At 55.6% G+C, this 22581-nt stretch overlaps 1 protein-coding gene across 1 annotated transcript; it reads right to left on the bottom strand.

Annotated features, from left to right (window-relative positions):
- Positions 1 to 12692: 12692 nt before the first annotated feature.
- SOX1 (SRY-box transcription factor 1) lies at positions 12693 to 13993 on the bottom strand. Its single transcript, XM_014279655.2, has one exon. The coding sequence runs from the start codon at positions 13991 to 13993 to the stop codon at positions 12875 to 12877; it is 1119 nt and encodes a 372-aa protein (XP_014135130.2). The 3' UTR covers positions 12693 to 12874.
- Positions 13994 to 22581: the final 8588 nt, after the last annotated feature.

Below are 22581 nucleotides of genomic sequence, written 5' to 3'. Positions count from 1 at the left end.
GCTCAAAAGCATAGAGGGCGAGGTCTGATGTTGAAGTCTTGACACTTCAAACCGTGGCGGCACAAAAACTTCGACATATGGCCACAAATGGTTGAAAGCCACATCTCTTTCTGTCTGTAAAGTTTCTTTTCTTTTTGGAAGTTTGATGTGCTATTTTCGACCGTGTTGCTTCTTCCAACCATTCTCAGTGACAAGTCATGAGGATATGCAGTAATTCAGAAATTAGTGAAATTTTATTCTTGGTGGGGGCGTTGGATTAAGAGGCTGGGAGAGTGTGAAACAAGTCAACGTGTAATTGTATGATAAGGCTCTCACGAGGAATTTATTGGCCAAGTTGCTATTTCTATTCCTTCCTAATCTCGTTTAGCACATTCATTCTCTGCAATCTGTCTCCATAATCTTCTGTGACAGAATGGCAGCCAATAGAAGCATGCATGTTTGGAGAGAAGAGAAAATATGCAGAGGCGTGATAAACTGATGCTAATTATCCATATTTAGGACACCGAGTGCAGAAGATCAAGGTTTACAAATAACAAACCAGAGCCAATGATGATGGCTTCCTAGCGTGGAATATATTGGAGGGGACAAGATAAGGGTTTCACATGCAGAAGAGATTTATTGGTCAAAGGGTTCACCTTCCACTTTTCCACTTTCATATAGCAGTAAATTATTTGGGCTAAATTCACCAGAACATTACTCTTTTATTTGGCAATGTGCCATGACTTGCTCTTTCTTTGTGTCCTTTCAATGCAAATCCTTGTAGTGTAACATCAGTTGATAAGAAACAAATAATTGAAGTAATAGGTAATTCCCTTTAAATTGTGCATATAGAACAGTAAGGTAATAATCTAGTGTAGAATGAGACCGGAGTATAGAGCAGATAGCTGAAAGTGAAACAGCATCCATCTCGGCTATTAAATTACATTTGTACTAGAGAAAAATAACCTGCAGATGACTTGTAGGTTGGGCAAGAAATCACACTAGTCCAGTCACCTCTAGACCATTTTCCTACAGATTTCTCAATTTTTTTTCACTTTAAAAGACAGCTTACCATAATTTTTTCTTGCTTTCTCTTTTTCCTCCTCCTCCTCCTCCGCCCCCCCCCCCCAAAAAAAAACCCCCAAAAGACAAAAAACACAACCCCCAAACCTAAAATCCTAACATTTAAATTAGGGATGCTGCATTCTCCTCGTAAAAAGTGTTGGCTCTGAGAAATAATAAGGGAATTCAGCTTGGCAATATCTGTGCAGTATGGTTGAGGGTCAGTGAAGTGATCTTAGTACTCTGTAGTAATTGTAAAGTTTCCAAAATGAGAATAATATTTTTTGAGTTGATGTTTGTTTACAAGTCCAGAAAGTATTCTGTACAGTGGCAAATTTCTTATTGTTATTTTCTATTAGCATCTTCCTGTCAGGTGGAGACAAGCAGTTCTTTGGGAAAGACATAAACTATCAAATTGTATGTCAACACTCCCTGGTTCTCCAGCTGTACTTTTCCCGTGGTGGTGGGTGGTATGGCGATACCCAGCAAAACACAGAACACTGTTGCTGGAGCAGAAAATACAGGTCTCAGAAGCGCTTCACTTAGGAAAACTCTTGAAAATAACTCTCATTTGATATAAGGAAAGGTGCTTCTTCAGTGACTACTGGCTTAAGACGAGACATTTTTCTGGCCTTTTGTTTAATTGCTGGATGACTCCGGATTTGTTTCTCTCCCTCTCTGAGGTATTGCTTTAAATTGGTTCATATTTTGTCTTGTGCGCGGGCAGGAATACTGCAGTCCCAAGCTTAATCTTTTCACAGGATTCCTGGAAAGGTTTCTCCAAGCAGTCGGGCTCTTTCGAATTCCCGTAAGCAGCTGCCTTCCCTCAAATTGACCCAAAACACAGCGTTAGAGGAAGAAAGTAGGCGAGCGGGCGGGCTGCGGCTTAGGTCGTGGCAGTTGCCATTTGGTCACTAGTGGACACAAATACAGGGCGCGGGGAGAGGGGGACGCCTGCGGAGCGCTGGGGCCCGGCCGGACCCGGGGCTGCCGGGTGAGGCGCTGCCCGGTCCGCGGCCCCCGCTGGAATCACGCCGGGGCCAGGCCCGCCTGTCCCACTGCGGGAAGAGCAGCGTGGAGGCCCTCGCAGCCGGGCTGTCGCCGGTCCCCTGACCTCGGCCCGGGCCATGGCTTTGTGCCCCCTCCAGGGGTGAGAGCCGCTTGCCTCGCTGCGACTCCACAGCCTGACCCCGGAGCTGCTCCCCGGGGACGCGTGGGTCCCCGCCCGCTGCCCCCGCCCGGCCCCCGCCCCGGCCGGTCCCCGCGCCCCACCCCCCTCCCCCCCGGGGCAGCCCCCGCCGCGGGGCGGGTAGAGCCGAGGGAACGGCGGCGGGGCCGGGGGGCGGGCGGCAGCCCCTCACCCCGGGCCCGCACCAACCCCCTGGCGCTGCCGCGGCGGGGCGAGGGTGGGCGCACAGGGCGGCCGTGCCCGGGCGGCACGAAGGGCCGTTTGGCAGCTGGTTTGACGGCTCAGGCTGGGTTTCAGGGTAAGTAACGGTCGCCACAGCCTGACGCGGGCACGGAGGCTCTGCCACAGCTGCCTTCTCCCCAGCTTTCCACGCAGAAGACTTCTCCCCGTGGAAAAGGCGGTCGTTTTCCACCGAAAACCGGAGAAGTTTTTGTAAAGGAACATGTCTCTGTTCCGTCCGTCATCTCCAGAGAGACCCTGGAAATCCCTCTGCCCCGGGTGCTGCTGCTGACCGAGGCACGGCCGAGGTTCGCCCTTCGAACCTCCCGCGGCTGCCTCGCCGCACGCCGCCCGGCGAAGAGCAGGGCTCCGCTCCAGCTGCTGCCCAGCTGTTCCACGGAACAGGAGAGGGGCTTCTCTCACACCATTTCTGCCCTTCCTTAAAATTTCTATGTCTCGTACCGCAAAAGCCAAACCCGATCCTCTATGAACTTTAGCTCTGATTTTCCGCCTCCATACTTACACCCGTCATTCAATTGTTACGTCTGAAGAGAATCCTCTACCTGGCAGGCAACGGACATGTGGCATTAAAACTAGAAGGTACGACAAGACACCTCAGCTCGCCGGTACCCGAATCGGGTGTGCAACCCTGCGCCTGTGGAGAGAGATTTGCATTCTCCAGCAAACGTCGGAAAGTTAAGATGGGACGTTCCCAACTAAATGACGCCATGACATATATTTATGAAGCAGTTGATATCCACACCCTGGCAAATTTTTGTTAAAGAGTAAAAGTTTTTTAATGTGTGTTAGGTTATACTGGTCAAAGGAGGTCAGCAAGAATATCCTGTAGAGCAGAGACCCTGTTCTGAACAAGGGACCCCGAGTTTGTCCCTTTTCATGAAAATAGGTTTAACTTTCGGCTGTAGTATCTTCTCTTATTCAGCATCTAAAGCTACTCTAAGACAGATGATAAATACATCCATCTAAATAGGAACCCTTCATAACTGTGAATACATTAACACATTATTTAGGCATTACAAAACATTTAAAACGTGTCTGAGACGCATGACCACATTTAGTTTATCTACCTGGAACTACCCACTAAATAATACAGCTACATAGCAAGCTCCTACCAAGTTGTTCCAAACAGCTCATCTGGTCCTCCAAGGATGTCTCTTGCAATAGCAGCGCCCTTTCATTGCTTCCCTCACCTTAAATAGCTGGATCTGTGGCACGTTTATCCCGATGAGATTGTCCCACTTACCTCATGAGCTTTGGTCTGCGACTCCTAGAACTGAGAAGATGTTACTAGATTAGGGAAAATCGTGCAGAGCTTTTCCCTGCAGCTGCCTAGTCAAAGCAAAACCATTAGGAGAATATTTGTCCCCGTGTTATGACCCAAAAGTTAGTCTCCTAAATGGACCTTTTGGATTGGTTAGCAGAAACTGCCTCAGCCTTGCCAGAACCTTAGAAACTGAGAGGAACATTAACGGATGAAATGCTTTTGTGGGGAGAAATGCATGTTCTGCTATCATTTCTTCGTTCTTTCGGCTATTCCGCAAGACACATGAGTAATGGTGTGACACCAGAGCATGGGAAGTGCCCGTTTGGAAAATGTATCGCATGCCTGGATCCCTGCCTGTTCACCCTCATGGCAGATCAAGACACACTGCTGAGAAGTCTGTTAGGCTAAACTCCACGCCTCCCTTGTTCGGCTCTTCATTTCCATTTTTTTTCTCCTTCTTCCCCCCCCCCCCCCTCCCCCCCTTCTTTTTTTTTCTCTTCCCATGTTTTAATCTTCCTGATCTATTTTCCGGATCTGAGATTCATAGTTTCCTCCAGACTTCTCCATCCTGAAACATGCAGACTTCAGCTCCCCTACAGCTGTGTATTTCAAAAGGCGTTTCACACCTAGTTTTCTTTTCCTTTTCGATGTCCTTCAAGGTAGGAAATACACGTGTTCAGAGTGATCCGATTGCACAAGCATCTTCTTTTTTGCATTATTTCCTGCATTCTAACGTCGAGGGGGAACCACGCAGCCCTCACCTGCCCTGCGACTGAAAAGCAATTTAGTGGAAGGTACGACTGATAATGCACGAAGGCACAGATAATGAAAAAAACCCAAATCACCAAACACTTAAGTGACGCAAAGCCCCTTTCTCTCTTGCGCTGTGCACAGGTAAAACGAAAGGTAATACAAAAGCTAATCCAATCACTTGATCAAGTGATTACTCAAGATTTTTCCAAAAGATAAAGGTGTTTATACCTGCGTGTAAGGCAGGAGGGGGAGACCATGACTGGGGTGTATGAAACTTTGAGGCACCCTTTCAGAGGTTTCAGAGCCCCCAGCTTTCCGCACCGGCTTGGAATTGCGTTTTTGCGTCTATACTTCGTTTTGAACTCCCGTGCCTGGAGGTTTAGGTCTCTCCTCCCGCCTTGGGCTGCTTGTGTTTGCAGCTCTAAACCAGAAGAGCCTGTTACTTCATTCTACTAATCTGATTAGGATTGAACTATCCACTGTCCAACACTTTTAGCAGGACAATCTTTCTTTACACTTTTTCTGCATTGGAGATTAAAAAAAAGAAAACAACAAAACCCAAAGCTGAATCCAATACTTCTGAAATTTGTGTGAGACAATTTTTGGGTAGGAAATAAATGTCTCCCTACTCCCCCTGCACCCCTCCCACACCCTCACACACACACTCGTGGATAAATCATACTGCCCAAAATGTATGGTGCCTTTGTTCACCGCTGGTTCCTAGTTGCTATGGAGAGTTAGTTTTACGCCTTAGTAAACTATATTTCAACTCCTCCCCGTGAAAGCTATTCTTTTCTTAACTGCACACTTTGCAGACCCCGGTCCTTCCCCTCCTTCCCCGTGCTGGCTGCACTTCCTTAGCCCACGCCGGTCTGCCCCGGGCTGAAGTCGCGTTTTCCCACTCCTCGGAGCTCAGCTCGCCCTCTAGCACTTGCCCAATTGTTTGCCCACCACCAGATGCTCTCCTGCTTCTCCTGGGTTTCATTGTCCCTTTTTTTTTTTTCAAGGTTTCTGAAGGATAGTCCCTCTAACTGAGAGCCGCAGTTAACCGTGGCACACGTCTTCTCCAAATCAATGAGAGGTGCCCGGGATGAAAGCATGAACAATGGGATTTTACCGAGCATGAAGCATATTACCCCCAAACCCGTCCTGACAGGCCATGCTAAAGCACTTGAATGACTTTCTTGAAACAAGACCTTTCTGAAGGCTCCTCCCTTCAGGGAATTGCACCGTCCAGGAAAGATAGGCATGAAACTGCACGGGGGCACCCCAAAGCTTTGTAAGTAAGGGGGGAGTGTGTGTCTTTGTCTCAAGGCCCCACCGCTTCCACCCCAAAGCCAGGGACCGGAGTGCTTTCCCTGGTCGGCTGCTCCTCACTCCACACCGGCTCTGGGACATTCAAAGGACGGGGCTTTTTCTCACCCTTTCCCTTTGGTACCTCCAGACTTTTTGACAGCACATACAAATCGGGATGTCCCGATTTTAGGCATGAGGACTAGGAAGAACTTCCAGGTCTCCTGCTAGCACCCCTTACCACCTCGGGCATGAGGCCAGAGGGGTGGGCCCCATGTACCGCACCACTGTTACAGCAAAGCTCCTCAGGAGTCTGCGATCTTCCGTTTGCCCACCTTCACTTTCACAGAGTTTCCTCCAACAGTAGAATGGCTCACTGCATGTAAAAGTCAACGGGTTTTCCCTTCGACCTCCGCTAATGGAAGTCTCCCGTTGCATCTGTACCTGCATACCCGGGGCCTCGGCTCCTCTGCCAGCCACACCACCCCCCCCCCCGCGTCGGGGCCGCCCCTGTCTCACGGCTCCTCCTGGCATTACTCAGCAGCGGGCGGCAGGGCCGGAGCGAGCTCCTGCCCGCCCCGTTGTGCATCATCTCTGCTTTCCCTCCCGCCACCCGGCAGCGGGGCTCAGCTCCCACGGCCCCCCCTTCACGCCAGCCCTCCCCTTCGTGCCCGGCTCGGAGCTCTGCAAGATCGTGTCCTGCCACGTTTTCTGTTTCGTCTCCCCTGCCACTATTTCGGCCTTGCCTCTCCAGAAGTGACTTTGCACCCACGCTTTGCTGCCAGCTCCTCTTAGCAGGGTGAAATCCCTTGCCCCAGACCTCAGTGCCCCCTTGGAAAGCAGCATCCACCGCGAACCTCCGCACGAACCCACGGAGGCTCGCTTCACCTCGACCCGTACCTCCCAGCCCCTGCCTGCCGCCCCGAGCTCCCACCCACCCCGCAGCCCCCGGGGTCCCCACGGTGCTGGGCAGACGGAGGGGCAGAGAGGTGGGACGGCGCCGCATTTCGCAGAGCGGGGCCAAGCGTGACAGCAGGTGCCTGGGTCTTGCCTCGGCACCGTTAAGAGGTTTGTGTCTCCAAGCCGGGCCAGGCCCATCCCCTTTGGCCCAGAGGTCGTGGGGTAGCGCCGAGCCAGCGAGCATCCTCGGTTTGGCAGGTGCTGCATGTTCGGGAAGTGGAGGAGCCAAAATGCCGCGACGTGGAAGGACCGCTTGCTTCCCCCCCTCAAAAAAATATTAGTTGGCGTGTGTCGTCTCCCCCCCGACCCCCCCCCCCCCCCCCAGCGTCTGCGTGCGTGGGGTGTGAGCGGCACGGCGGAGCGGCGGCGCCGATGCCCCGCGGGGAGGGGGGCGGCTGCCGAGGCGCCCACCCGCCGCTGCCGGCCCCGCTCGGCGCCCCGTCGGGGGGCACCTCCCCTCCCACCCCCGCCCCCGGTAGCCGTGCAGCAGATGGCTTGCGGTCCGGGAGGGCGGCCTGCGCCCGCCCGGCGCTGAACGCATGACTGGAGCCGGGCTTTGGTGTCGCCGGGAGCCCCGCGGCTCAGCCCAGGAGGGTCCCGTGTGGAGTTCAACAGCGGCCTTTCCCGGCTGACAGCAACGTGCTTGTTTTTCTCAGCTATCTCGGTCCGCCGCCCCCCCACCCCACCCCCGCCTCTCACGACTGGATCTCCCCCCGCTTCCCTTCGCTTCCCCCCTGCTCGTCGGTGAAGAGCCAGAAGGCTGCGGCCGGGAGACTGGGCGCACCGCAACATCCTGCCTACAGCCACCGGCTGCAGCCCCCCCGACCTCCCGCTGGGACCTCCCTTCCCCCCCTTCCCCCCCGCCCCCGCACGGGCTGTGGCGTCTCCCTTCTCCCCGGAGCCGGGCCGGGGCCTCCCCCACCAGCCTCCCGCTCCGCGGGGGGCTCTGGTTTCGCTGGCTGCGCCGCCGGCCGCTGGCTTGCAGCGGGAACCGTCGGTGTTCTGCTGGGTGATTGTAAACGGGTTTGACTGGCCGTTGATCTCGGGGTCAGGACTCTCCTCGCTAATCCCTCGCTCTCCAAACACCGGCCCCCCTCCTCCTCCCCGCGCTCTCCCTTTCCGCCCTCCCCTGCTTCCACCCCGTCTTCCTCTTGCATCATTCAGCTGCAGCCCCTCCGACGGCACCTCGCTTCGTGGGGCTGCAGCTCGCAGAACCCCACTCACACCCCACGGACAGCAGCCTCCAGGCCCACTGTTCCACGACACCGGGGCGCCTTGCTTAGCGAGGAGGGCCCTTCCCGCAAGATGAGCAACCTGCACTCACACAGACACACGGACACTCCGACGCTGCCCGCCCCCACGGGGCTGCCTCTTCCCGGCCCTCCCCACGTGTTGCTCAGTGGAGGGAAGGGGAGAGCTGGGGACTGCCGAGGGGAGCGGGCAGAAAATGGGCGGGGGGCGGGGACGGGGCAGAAAAAGACCCGGGGGCGGTCGGTTGGTCCCCGGGAAAGGTGGGGGCATCGAGGGTCGCCGCAGGGGGGTGTCGGCCCTCGGCCCGGGAGGGCATCCTCTCCGGCTAACGCATGAAGCGCAAGGGCATCTGCCAGCTAGCGTGGTTTAGCTGCGTTTTACTCTACAGTGTTTGATTTTCGGCGGTGTGGGGTGCTGTTGTGTGGTTGGGCGCTTTTTTTTTTTTGATATATTTTTTTCCTTCCGTGGCAGTTTACGCATGATAACAAAATGCTGTAACCGCGTCAGGCGTTTAGGTGCCTCCGGCCTGATGCTGATGCTGCCGGCATGTGGCCCAGCTGGGAGGGAGGGTCCTTCCCACCCACCCGCCCTGCCAAGGGGCATCTCGAGGGGCTTTCTTGCCCCACTGTGGCCCCCTAAGCGCGTTGGGGCTGCACCCTCACGGCCCCCTGAGCAGATTTCTGGAGTCGTCCCTCTTTTTATTTTCAAGGGCAATTTAATGTATGTGTCCCCCTCCCCCGCTCCGTTGCTCCCAGAGGCCCGGAGCCATCCCATCGATGCCCCCTCTGCCGCTCCCCCCTTCCCCCCCCCCCCCCGCCCCGGGCTTGCTGCGGTGTGACTCCGGTTGAAGGCGCGGAGGAGTGGAGCTGCAGAGAACGGCTTCTCCCCGGGGCCCAGCGCCACTCCTACGGGCTCAGCGAGCCACGCACGGGAAAAGGAGGGAGGTGGAGAAGAAGCGGGGGGGGGGGGGGGGGGGGGGGGGGGGGGGAAGAGAAAAAAAAAAAGAAAGAAAGAGGGAGAATCGTTGGGAAAAGAGCCGTGGAGTTCAGGCCAAGTTTGCATTTTGGCTCGAAGTTTGGAGCGGATCAAACCTGTTATCGCACTGTGCCTCCTGTCCTCCTAGCTCCTCCGCTGCCCCTCTCCTGGGGCAGAGGGACCTGCCGGCAGAACGGTGGCCGGTGTGTGTGTGTGGGGGGGGGGGGTTGGGGCCTGGCTGGAGGGGGGTCCTGACCCCAAGCCCCCCCCGCTACATACAGCCTAGCTCCGCAGAGAGAGCACCTCCGCCCCGCTCCCCGTCGCCTTACTCCCTGGATTTTCCTTCCTTTTACTGGAAACGAGATTACTTTTCTTTTTATTTTATTCTTCCACACAGGTGATTTTAATAGCTCTGTCAATCATATTATAGGAGGAACATTTCATACAATTTTAGATGTAATGTACTTAAACCATAAATCGCTTAAACCTATTCTTAGTTTTGCATATTCAATTATTCTCTTATATATAACCAGCACAGCAGAAAGCCCAAAGACAGAGTTATTTTACTGTGCCTAAACCCAACTCGTCTGCCTAGCAAAGTTTGTTTGTATATTCAAACTTGAAATTTAACTCACATTAAACTGAATCGCCAAACCAGAAAACCACTAACAGCAAAAAATGCTACCCTTTTGGTGTTTGGGGGTGGTGGTGGTTTTGGTTGGTTTGTTGGTTTTGGTTGGGTTTTGGGTGGTGGTGGTGGTGTGTTGGACATTTGTAGAGGGGATTGTATTTCTTTGAAAGGCGGGCTGAGAATATTCGAAGCTGATTTGAATATAGCCGAGATTGGGTCTGTTTAATCCCCTTGTACTGAAAGTGCAGGTATTCCTATTATTCTAGGCATAACGCCATTGAGTGACTAAATTGTGAGGGGAGGAGGGAAAACTCGTTAAAAGGAGCTCATTTAGTGAGTCGTAATATTTCTCTTTTAAGTGCTTCCCCCTAGTATTTCTGTTGTTTGGACGTGTACAGATGATTATTTGCTTTTCTCCCTTGACCGCCCCAATCCGCCTGTTCCATCAGTCGTGTTCAACGATACAGGATCGTCTCGCCGGGATTTTTCTCTTCCGCATTGTCAGTAAATGGGATTTTCAATAGCTATGACCCTTAAAGAAAAGGCACGTAACAAGGTTGCATCAGATGTATATGCATCTGCATGTGCACACGTACACACACACACACATACTTCTCTTTGGTCATGATGCTATCTATCTACAGTGTGTATAGATATGTATGAGTACGTATACACATGGTGGATAACGCGTTTCAAGAAACAGTTCAACAGGTATTCAGCTTATTCTGCACATTTAAAGGTACGCCTGCTAATATTTTAAATTACGTACAGGACCGTGCTTGGCCGGAGGTAACCAACGCGCCGGAAGGATTCTCACAGGTTCCTGCTTTCTGTGCGCGCTGTTTGCACGCTAGTTCCAAAATTAGCCTGCTGACTGCCTGAACCCGCACACACCTCGCTTTAATAAAGGCTCACATAGTTTAAAAAAAAAAAAAAAAGAAAAAGAAAAAAAAAGAAAAAAAGAAAGGGGAAATTTTGGGTTGAAATCAATAGACAGTTTCCATGAAAATTTTGCATTCACTTTAAAGAATGAGTTTTATATCAAATTATATCAAAATGACTCCGAAGAGTTACATATGTCAATTCACATGTCAGCATTATAGGTAAAATGCAGTCCCTAACACGGGCAGAAACCGCTCCTCATTAACCAGCTAACACTTCCCTACTCCTGGATGGATGAAGGACTCATTCGCCAGCGCTAAAAGATGGCTTAAAAAGCCCTACAGCCTGCGGCGACCGACACTACCCCTGCAAGTCAGAAGTGGTTTTTTTTCCTTTTGTTCAAGCAGTTAAGACTAATTAAAAAATTTCTTTGCTACCGTATGATATTTAAAGGCAACGCTTAATGCTGTTACTACTACCAGACGAAGTTTACAGCAAACTTTTAATTCCAGCATATCGAAAGGTACCGATCAACAGCTAGGAAGAAAAAATAAAATTAAATTAGACTTCAAAGCACCGAACAGCATTCTGCAATGAACAGACTCGCAGGGTTTTTGCCCGACAGCTTTCGCACCAGTCGCTGAAACTGGCCCCCCGGTTTGCGCGGGCCGGGAGCGCATGACCCCACCGCTCCCTGTTCGCCCCCCGGGATGCTCGGGACGGACGGGGCTGCGTTCCGGGCTTGGGGTTTAGAGGTCGCTTTTCTTTTCGGGACGCTCAAACCGAAGCGCTTTCGCTTTTCATGGCGTTAATTGGAGGGGAAGTGGCGCGTTCGCCGGCGCCTTCGCCTCCCCCCGGGAGGTCGGTGCCCCCCGGGACGGCAGGGTCTCCCGGACGAGCGGGGGCAGAGGCGGGCAGCCCGGCCGCAGCGCCCGGCCTCCCCCCGGGGAGAAGTTACGGCCCTGGGCACGGGCCGGGCCGCCAGCCTGGCCGCAAAATCCAGAAAACGAACGTGCACGGCTGGGGAGGGTGACGCGGCGAGTCGTCTTCCCTCGCAGCACGGAGCGAGAACTGAAATAAATCTGCCTTCAGCCCTCCTGATTTACACCGGTTAGGAGCCACCGGCATTTACGGCGGGGTTGCACTTCGTTCCGTTTGCCGCTCCGATTTAAAACTTCCTCCCCATATTCTAGGTTTACCTGCTGTATGTCCAGGCACGCTATGGTAAACACTGCTATGCTCTCCGGTTAGGTTTTGCTTTCTTTTTTAAAAAAAACCAGGTGACTTTTTCCGCTTTGAAATTTATTTAACTCAAAATTGAACGCATCCTTAGGATTTCTGTTTAGCAGAAAAGCTTTTTAGTAAACTATATACACAATCTGAATTCCCTCGTAACGCCTAAATAAAAATTATTTCACAATGCATTTACAATAAATGATACAAAAAGAAAACAAAACCAAAGAGAAAACAAACAAACATCCAGATACAATAAAGTTTTACAAAACCCAAGAAAAAAAATCATTGCAGCCTCCAGAAGAAAAAAAAAAAGTTTTATAAATAAAGAAACAAATAACAAAAAAACCCCAAACAACAACAACAAAAAAAAATCCAGAAACGCGAGAACATCTACAAAAAAACTTTTAAGTGTTGTTTTGGATTTGCCTTAGTACATGAGTAATAAATGAGAACTGTTTCCCCATCAACTTCGAGTTAATTAGGCAATAAAAAGCCTTCGCAAGAAGCGATCCGTGACTGAAATCGTAGCGGTTCCGCGCGGTATAAAAGTTGGCATCGCCTACAACTTTGTATGGTTATTATTGATATTTTTTTGTCTTTACGCCGTCGGTTTGTTTTTGTTTTTCCTTTCTCTTTCTCTCTCTCTCTCCTTTTTTTTTTTTTTTTTTTTTGCAAATAAACGCTCTATGTCTCTTGGGTGAATGATAAATACTGTACAAAAAGTCTCCATAAAACACAGAAGTTCAGTCTAAAACTAGTTTCATAAACTAGTCCTTCTAAAAAAAAAAGGTAAGTAAAGCAACCGTTACCTTTTTTCTCTCTCGTTATTATTATTATTATTTATTATTATTATTACAAGAACATCAAAACATTTCTCTTCTGTACAAAAAGGAAGGAAGAAAGAAAAAAAAAAAAAAAAAAGAGGCGCGGGAGGGCGGGCGGGAAGGGGAGCAAGAGGCAAAAATAAGAGGGGGGAAGCCGGGAGCGGGGCAGGAGCGGAGCGGGCCGGGCGCGGGCGGGCGGCCAGGGGCTGAGCGTGCGGTGGCAGCGGCGGGGTGCGCAGTCCTGCGGGGCGGCCCGGGGCCGGGGCCGGTGGCCGAGCCGGGGCCCGCGCCCACCTCCGCCGCTCCCGGCGCCGGTGCCGGCGGCCGGCGGGGGCTCAGATATGCGTCAAGGGGACGGTGCCGTTCACCCCCGTGCTGGCGCTCTGGTAGTGCTGGGGCAGGGAGTGGAGCCGGCTCTGGGCGGCGGCGGCCGCCGGATCCCCGCCTTCCCCGGCCGGTAAGTACATGCTGATCATCTCCCGCAGGTCCCCGGGGCACGGGGCCCGCGAGTGCGAGGTGACGGGGGGGCTCACGCTGGGCTCCGACTTCACCAGCGAGCCCAGGGCGCCCAGCGCCCCCGAGGAGGCGGCCGCCGCCGCCGCCGCTGCCGCCGCCGCCGCCGCCGAGTTCTGGTGGGGCTGGGAGCCGTAGGGCAGGGCGCCGTAGCCCGAGGGCGAGGCGCTCATGTAGCCCTGCGAGTTGGAGATGGGGCTGTACTGCAGGGCGCCCATGTCATAGCGGTGCATGGGCTGCGGGTTGTGCGGGTGGTGCGGGTGGTGGGGGTGCGGGTGATGCGGGTGCCCCCCGCTGCCCGGGTGCTGGCTGTAGGCGAGCTGCGCCTCCTGCATCATCGCCGCCGCCGCCGCCGCCGCCGCCACCGAGCCCGGGTAGGCGCCGTTGGCCCAGCCGTTCATGTGCGCGTAGCCGCCGCTGGCCGTGCCGCCGGGGCTCTCCAGCCGCTGCCCGACGCCGCCGGGGCTGACGCCGACGCCCATGCCCACACCGACGCCGGCCGGGCCTCCCCCGGCCGAGCCGGCACTCAGTAGCCCCCCGGCCAGAGAGTACTTGTCCTTCTTGAGCAGGGTCTTGGTCTTCCGCCGGGGCCGGTATTTATAATCCGGGTGCTCCTTCATGTGCAGCGCCCGCAGCCGCTTCGCCTCGTCGATGAACGGTCTCTTCTCGGCCTCCGACATGACTTTCCACTCGGCCCCCAGGCGCTTGCTGATCTCCGAATTGTGCATTTTGGGGTTCTCCTGGGCCATCTTCCGCCGCTGGCCCCGCGACCACACCATGAAGGCGTTCATGGGTCTTTTGACCCGGTCCTGGTTCGCTTTGTTCCCCCCGCCGCCGCCACCACCGCCGCCGCCTCCCGCTCCAGTCTGCCCCGAGAGGTTCGTGGGGGCCTGGGCTCCGCCGGGGGAGTGCAAGTCCGTCTCCATCATCATGCTGTACATTCAAGTAGCTTTTTTATTTTCCACCGGCGCCAGGCGTGAAAAAAGAATCAAACATAGAGGAGCCCGGGAGGACGGGGAGCGAGCGAGGCAAAACCCGTTTGTATCTAGGTAGCGACCGCCGTGCAAAAAAAAAAAAAAAAAAAAAAAAAAAAAAGAGGAGGAGGAGAAGAAAACCGCGAGGAGAGCGATCGGCGACCCCGCCGGCGAAAAACTTTCTCCCTTTCTTTCGCAAATCACTTTCGCGGCTCGGCGGCGACGGGGATTCGAGCTGTTCAAACAGGTGCACGGCAAACTTGCTGCTTCACTTGGCGCGGAGGGAGGAGTGTGCGGAGCCGTCGGCGGTGTCCTCCGCTCCCGGCTCTCCCCGGCACACGCGCGCACACCCCTCCGCTCCCGCTCTTATCCTTAACGGAGCTATTTTTTTTTGTTCTTTGCTAACTTGGAGAGAGAGAGGGAGGGAGGGAGGGGAGGGAGCGTGTGTGACTTGCATCCGCTGATCGCAGGTGAACGGAGCAGAAGAGAGAGGAGAACCACACCGCCACGCAAAAAGGAGGGGGAGGAAAAAAAAACCCACAAAAGTATTTAAACGTTAACTAAAAAAAAAAAAAAAAAAAAAGCGGGAGGAGGGTCGGGGGAGGGAGGGGGTGGGGGAAAGAACCCAACCAAAACAAGCGCCGAGCCCGGCAGCCGTGGCGCGGTGGCACAGTAATTTGCTGGCGGTGGTCTCCCTCCCGCGGCCCGGACGCGACGGGACGGGACGGGATGGGATGGGACGGGCCGGGGACGGGCCGGGACGGGCCGGGAGAGGAGGAGCCGCCGGGCGCGCGGGCGAGCGGCGCTGCAGCCATACAGGGCGCGCCGAGCCCGCCTTAAATCGCCTGGCGGCGACCAATGGGGGCGCGCCGGCGGGCGGCGATTTGCATGGCGCGCGCTGAGCAGTGACGTCCGGCGGGGCGCGCCGCGCCCGAGGGGGGCGGGCGGCGGGGTCACGGCGCGCCCCGCCCCGCCCTGGGCCGCTGACACGACCCGCCCTCCGCCGCGCCCCGAGCTTAGGCCCCGGGGCGGCGGGGGGTACGGGACACACCGGTCGCCCCCTCCGCGCCGGGTACCGCCGGGGGGAGGGAGGGAGGCCTTGCGCTGCGGGCTGCCCCGTTCCCGCCGAGCGCGCCCGACACTTAGACGGCCGTAGAGCGGCGTTCGGGGGGGAATGAGGTGCCCCGGGGCCGTCCGCCCCGGGCCGGGCACCCCTCGTCATCACCGCACCAATGCGAGCAGCACCTAAATATGCCTTTTCCCCCGGACTCCACCCGTTCTGGAGCTTTCCCCGAGGCTCTCTGGGCGGGCGGGGGCAGACGGCTCTCCCTGGCATCAAAACTGCTCCCAGGCCCCGGCGCAAGGCAAAGGCTGGACGTGCTCTTAGTCCTAGGGGAGCTAAAAGCATTTGAGACTAATGAAGGTACATGGAAACGTGTTGTATTAGTATAAAGTAAGTACAGGAGTATGACGACCACCCACCCCACCCCACCCGGAAAACATTTAAAGATTATCTTTGTGCCCTGGCTGTCTGTGAGATAGTTTACCGTTATTTTACAGAGGGACGAAAGTGGTCTGCACTCAAATTCATGCTGTAATCTCTAATTGCAGCTATAGGAACAGCCGGTCCATTGCACAAATGCCCATGCACAAAAACTGCCATCCCCATCGTCTTTCGCCAGGTGCAGAAAGGGACATGTGGCATCCTTGCTCTTTTCCTGGTCCGTGAGTGATAATTTTCCTGACCCTAGTGGCCATCCAAGGCTGGAATCACGCGGCAGTTCCCCCAATTACTGTAATTACCACCAGAAGTTTTCTGCAGGAGGAGCGTGCACCGTGCACAAAGCACCAGCCTTAGGCTTTGGGCTAGGATTAGCCTTTTTTTTTTTTTTTCTCCCCCCCCCCCCCCATTTCCAATGGCTCGTCATGGAATAGTGATCTCATCCTGATAATCTAATCCGAGTTTGCTGAGGAGAGGAAAGCGCCTCTCCATTTCTGATGGCTGCAGGCTCGGCCTGCTTCTGGGCCCTTTGAGCTCAGCTGGGGTGTTGCTGCGAGCTCGGGTAGGGATGCTTTTGGGGAAGCTCTGTTCATTTCCTAGGCGGCCCTAAGGGTGCAAAGAGCAGAGGGGAGCCAGTGCAGGATCGGTCCTGCGCTGCTCCGGTTGATATTTTCCTGAGCTGGTGGGTTGCCACATCTGCAGGGGCAAAACAAGCAAGGCTGCTGTGATTGCTAAATGATGTATTAAAAATGTAATTGGTTGGGGTAGAAGAGGTGGGGGAGGGGAGAGAAGGTTACTACAGAAAGGCGCATTTCCACTTGGATGGCCAAATGAAGATACTGGGAGTAAAAGCCATGAGATAAATGACATAGCTTGTACATTATTCACCCAAAGCCCTAGTGGTATTCTTCCCTGAAATTTTTTGATATAAAGGTACCTGAAGGTCTCCTGACAAACAAATGGGACGAATTGGTGTAGGGCAACCTTTTCCGGACAAGTACCGTGCACCCTGTGAGCTGGTGGACCCCGTAGGAACACATGCTCATCCTTGAGAATTGGGGATACACCCCCCGCTTCCCTCCCCCTTACACGCAGGGTACCCACGGCCGGGGCTGACCCTTCCCTGGTGCCGGGGGCAGCCCTCATCCTTACCATGTCGGGGGCTGCCCCCCTTTCGGAGCAGGGCTCCCCCACTCTCCACTGCCCCACACATCTCTCCTCGGCTCCGGGAGCCCCTTCCTTCCCTTAAAGGCAGCCAAACCGCCGTGAACACGGTCCTTCAGGCTGGATAAAGGAGAACAGGGAGTGGGGGTGTGTGTGTATCAGAAGATGGTGTTGGCGAGAGCTCCCTTGCCTCTGCCCCAGGTGCACCCCACTGGGGAGGGGGACGTGGGAGGTGCAAGAACCAGCTCGGGAGACAGACAGGGGCTTTTCTTCCGTGGTAAACGTGGTGCAGATCCCGACTCGAAGGACAGGGACGAGGTCAAGCGGTTTCGCGAGTGTCGTTTGACAGAGGCGACAAGCGGGGAGCGGTCTGCGGGGTTGGGGTGGTGCAGGGGGGAGCGCGCCCAGAGGGAAGAGGTCCTTCCTTCCGCAGGAAAGTGGAATTGCAAACAGGCAGCAGTGGGTGGTGGCGGGAGCAGGGGAGGGCCGGCGGAGAGACGAGACGTGTACCTGGGGGAGCGCTGCCGGGAAGCCAGAGGGGAAGCGGGAGGCGATCCTGCACCGGGAGCAGGCCCGCGGAGGGCCAGAGGTCCGGCAGCGGCCCTGGCCGCCTCCCGAGCCCACGAACGGGGCAGGTGCCGGCGTGGCCCGCCCGCAAGCTGCCCGGAGTGACGGGTGGCCTCCCCCGGCCTCCGCTCCCCTCCGCGTCCGCGCTGCGGGACGAGCCCGGGCGGGCGGCACTTCCCCCCGCTACCCTTCCCCCCGGTAGGGCCGCCCCCTCGGGGCGGGGGGTCGCCCGCCGCCGTGCCCCCCGCCGCGCTCGGCCCCCGAGGGCGAGGAGGGGGCAGAGGGGCGGTGGGGCCGAGCCGAGCCGGGCGGCCCGGAGCAGGCGGCGATCGCCGTCTGCTGGCTGCCGCCGCGCCTCCCTCACCCTCGCCCCGGGCTGGGGCCGCCCAGCGCCAGCCCGCCACGGTGAGAAGCCACGGGGAGAGGCTCGGGGGAGGTGCTGGCTGATCCCTCTCCGGCCCGCCTGAGACGCGGGACCGGGGGTCGCTTGCAGCTCCCCTGGCGCTTTACTGCAAAACCCGCTGGGCTGCGCCAAAGGTGAACGGCTCCCTCGCCCCCGGGGCACGGTCACCTGGGCCGAAGCGACCACCCGGGAGGGAGCAGGGAGGGCGGGTGAGGGCAAGCGGGGAAGCCCACTCCTGCCTCCGTGACCGGGCAGCTCGGGGATCACGGTTTTGAACACTAAGCGCTACCCAGCCCGGAAGGGATGGAAGAAAAAGGGCGCCTGAATAAAGTCCCGCTTTCTTTTCCAGGGCTAACAACTGTTCCGGGAGATGCTGCAGCCCCAGTCCCAAATCAGCTCCAGGCTCTCTGCGTGTTTTGTTGTCTTTTCCCAGCTTGCTGGGTAAAAGCGTTTGGAGAATCTCTGGAGCTTTCGAGTAGGGGCTCACCCTGTGAACGGTACTCACACATATAATTCAAATTTCACAGCTGACCTGCTCTGAAAACCTCAATCAGCTTCTAATTGAAGGGAAAACAAAATATTGCTTCCCTACAGCAGAGCTAACGATTTAATCATTATATCAGACATTATAGCTTTTAATTAGGCTAATGCTGATACTGTATGGAAAGAGATAATTCAACACAGTTCTTGATGAATTCTGTAATTGGGTTAACGGAGGAGCAGTTGGGGGAAGAGACGTCAATATTCAAGCTGCGTCTATAGCCACCAGGTTTATGAATGAACGGGAAGGGGGGGATAAAGGAAAGGGGGGGAGGAAAGGGCTAAAATTCCCTGACGAGAAATGTCTCCCCCCTTCGCCCAGGAGAGCCGTGCCAGCCAACGGGAAGCGTGACGAGGGTAAGGGCTGTCCTGCCGCCGCCCCGGCGCGCCTCGCTCCCGGCCGCCGCTCCGGACAGCCCGGGCTGTCGCGACACCAGCGCGACCCGAGCGGCCGCCCCGCTGCGGGACTTCGCTGCCGCTCCCCGGAGTGGCTCGGGGGGGCGGCTCGGCTGCCAGGCCGTTCTCCCTGCATTCCTCCCCGGCCCCCCGCAACCGACGGGTCGCCCGCCGCCGCGCTGGGAACAGGCGGAGAAGGGGCAGCCCGGGCCACCGGCGCTGAGGCTGCCCTGCGGGGGTGCCCCGGGGCACAGGCGGGGAGCACGGCGGGGAAACAGCGAGGGTGGGTACGAGACGGGGCCGAAAGGTTTCCGAAGTCGTAGTGAGAGCCAGCAGGTGCCCTCCGCTCCCGGGGCCGGCGGGGCTGCGGCCGGGGCTCGCCTGCCAGGAGCCACCCGCCCGAGGGGGAGCGGGCACCGGGGAGGGGGCGCGACACGGAGCGCAGGGGGAATGCTCAGGGCCAGCCTGCTCTAGGCAAAATCAAAGCGACCGGAGGGCATCCGGCTGCTCCGTGTAGGTACATCCGTTTATTTATCTATTGTGTCAGATAAAAGGACGGCTGGAGCCATTTTTCTGCAGGAATTCTGCATACACACACCCCCCCCCCCCGTATCGATAAATTGCTCCTTTCCGAAGAGTTTGTATATCCCAGCCTTTCTGTTTTCGCTCCTTCCTTTCTAGTTTTTACTGGCTTTGAAAATGGGCTTTCTATTTTCGATGCGCCTAAAAGTAGTATCGATCTCCCGCGCGTTTGATCTCAGCGGCAGCCGGCGGCCGCCCCAAGGCGACAGCGGGTCCCGGCTGGCGCGTGGCCGGCGGTGCCGGGGGTGTCACCTCCCAGCACGGCTCGCGGGGCCGACATGGCAGGAGGAACGGCCAGGCACACCTCGGGGGGACGGGACGGGACGGTCAGCCTGCGCCTGAGAAGAGACTTCCTTGCCCCCTCCTCACCCCTTGGCGGGCACACGGAGTGCCCCCTCGCCTTGGAACGGGCCCGATCCCATCCCGGTGGTAGATACGAGTCGGCAGAGCAGGCAGAACCGGGTCTCAACGAAGTTTTGCCAACAGGAACGTTTTCTAAAATGTTAGTTTGCGTTATGCGTTAGCTCGACTTCTAGCACAATGTTGTTCCGAAAGAGGAATATCCTGTATTGTGATCTATCCTTGTCTTATTTTGTCAGTAATTACAGTAAAATTAAATGGGTCATTGATAACATTCCAGTGACACAACCCCCTGTAATTAACAGGCTGAATACACCTTTTTACTTTACACAAAACTTGTAATTTTCAAGTCTGTTCAGATTTTTTTGGGTTTTATTATTATTATTATTATTATTATTTTTATTACTGAAGCACACGCGGGGAATACGTACTAATCAGATGGCAAAACATCTCGCGGGAGATGAGGGTTTGCACTCTCTTATTTTCTAGGGTCTGGGTTTCCCAAATAAAGGGATGGCCAGACCTTTTACTTTTTACAAGACGTGTTAACAGAGAGCCCCTGTAGACAAAAAATATCTACCCGGCAATTTACTTTCTACCATGAAGAAAATATTTTGAAATTATAGCTCTGTGACTGCAAACTTTTAAAGGAAAAAAGAAGAGCTGCGGGTATGGAAAGCTCGTCGGACTGGTACGACACGGGAGTTATTAAGAAGTTAATCTTTAAAATTGGGCTGTTGAAATGTCAGTCACGAAAAAAAGAGCTTTGCAAGCCAAAGTGCGGCGTCCCATTTACGGCAGGGCGACCTGGCTGTTTATGTCTGTGGCGCATCGCTTGGAGAAGTGGGGTTTAGAGCACCACAGAGGAAATATTTCTGGTTTGCATCCTCGCCAGTTATCCCCAAATTGCAAAGGCATCATTCAGGGCAAGTCAGAATGTATTTGTGTAAAAAATAAACGAGGAGAGAAAGAAACTAAATCATACAGAAGCTTCTTTCTTTGCAGGCCATCCTGTTATTGCAAATTAGATTAGCTACACAGGCTTCAATATAAACATGACATGAGGTTCACAGGAGAGCAAAAGTATCATCCACTCCAATCTCTCCTTTCATCGAAACATCCCATACAAATTACATCTTCTCCTTTAATACACTTTTCAATGAGATTAAAACATCACTTTGACACGATTTCAAACCTTCTCAGTCGCATCCAGTGCTTACTTCAGAAAACAGCAAACAAGGGGAAAACTAGAAACATCTAAACAATCTCAGGCCGCTAGCCTGGAAATTAAAGGTACCCAGAGGAAATACATGATCCTCTTGCTCCATCCAGTGCAGTTCTCTGGCCATGGGAAGGCGGATAACGAACCCCAGCGAAGCGAGGAGAAAAACCCGGTTTCCTTCCTACCAACCGGAGACACCAACTTTTTGGCCGGAGTCGGGATGCAGTGCTTATCTGCCTTTTGGAGAAGGGGTGATTTTCACGGATCTGTTTTCCACCAGATCACTGACCCATACTTCACATTCCCCTTACACAGATTCCCTGGCAGCCACCGTAAGGCGGGATAACAACAGGGCTACCGACGCCTTTAGCAGAGAGACCTCGTACAGCCCTATCCCTGGCAAACCTGGGCAACGTGCTGCGGGGGGTGTGGGGGGGCAGGCCGCGCACAGACTGTCCTGTTCAGGGAACAGCAGCGCCTGCAACTTTCCAGGGCTACTGTTCAGCTGCCCCCCGCAGCCCGCGCCGGCCCGCAGCCCGCTGCCCCAGCCCTCAGCTCCCCTCCCCGGGCGGGGGTCTCCCTGCCCCCCCCCCCCCTCCCGCCCCCCTGCGCCTTCCGCCACGGGGGCCCCCTTTCCCGAGAGGGATGTGTCAATTGCTGCCCCAGGGGCTGGGCAGGCGAGCGGCCCCCGGCGGGCAGGGGACGGCGGCGGCCGCTCTGCCCCTCGGCGGAGCCGGGCCCGGGGGCAGCGGGGCGGGGACGGGGCGCGCCGATATGCCGGGGCAGCCTGGCTCGGTGGGAAGGCAAACAAGAAACGGTAGTTTGGCATCTTACTGTCTGCTCGATTACTGTACGTTTGGGGACAGTTTGCACTTACCCCCACCTCCCTTCAGCCCCCCTCCCCCCCACCCCCCATACATCCCCCACTCCACCCCTAACAAACAGGCTTTCAAACCACAACCTTTTATGGCAGCCTGCGGGAATCAATGCGATAAAAGGGGTTTTTAATGGGTTAATTGACTGGAGCCGCTATCATGTTTAAACACCTGTTTCTGAAAAGGGATTCAGCCAAAACCCGTCCCCTCCCTGATCGATAGATGCACAGTCTTGTTCCATTGCCTGTTGATCGACCCCAAACACCACCGGCAAATAAGAGAGGAAAAATCAATTTCACCTTTTAAACATCCCGACACTTTATGGCAATAGGGTGAGGCTGTACGGCCACCTCGGAGCTGGGGAGGAGGGTAAGACCCCGGGTCGGACCGCCCCAGGTAGCCCTAAGCCCCGGGATTTTCTTTTCGCCGGGACTTTTTACTTAGAGGGGCTGGGCTCAGCCTCCCCGTCGAAAGGTCCCGGCAGCTGTCACCTTCACAGGGGACCGGATCCGGGGATCCCCCGTTCCGTGGGAAGATGGAGCCGGTCTCAGCCCGGCCGCATTAGCAATGCTAAGAGCCCATGTGAATGCTCGCTCCGTGGGGCAGAGATTAAGCAGGCATTACTTGTAATAGCCGAGAGCTGCTCTGCCTATTGATTTCCCGGTTTTGGCAGTATTAATACAGCCAAGCCCGTCGGTCAGTCACGGCGAAATTGATTCTTTGCTCAAGACACCTTTCACCGAACGCCACCCGCGCACCGACATGTTAATTTTGGAACGTGTAACCGGAGCGAGCGCAGCGGCTCGGGCGGCCCCCGCGCTTTCCCCGGCCCGGCCCGGCCGCAGCCCCCGGCCCCGGCCCCGGCCGCCGCTTCCCTCACCCGCCTCAAAACCCGGTGAGGCGTCTTCCCCGGGAAGGCGGAGGGGGGCAGCCCAAAACACTGTC

This window comes from Falco cherrug, chromosome 2 (genome assembly GCF_023634085.1).
Source record: "Falco cherrug isolate bFalChe1 chromosome 2, bFalChe1.pri, whole genome shotgun sequence".
Lineage (NCBI taxonomy): Eukaryota > Metazoa > Chordata > Aves > Falconiformes > Falconidae > Falco > Falco cherrug.
The sequence above is the reverse complement of the archived record's forward strand: the minus strand, read 5'-3'. Positions and strand labels throughout refer to the sequence as shown.

Coding starts and splice junctions, on each gene's coding strand:
- SOX1 (XM_014279655.2), bottom strand. CDS start 13,993: ATGTACAGCATGATGATGGAGACGGACTTGCACTCCCCCGGCGGAGCC.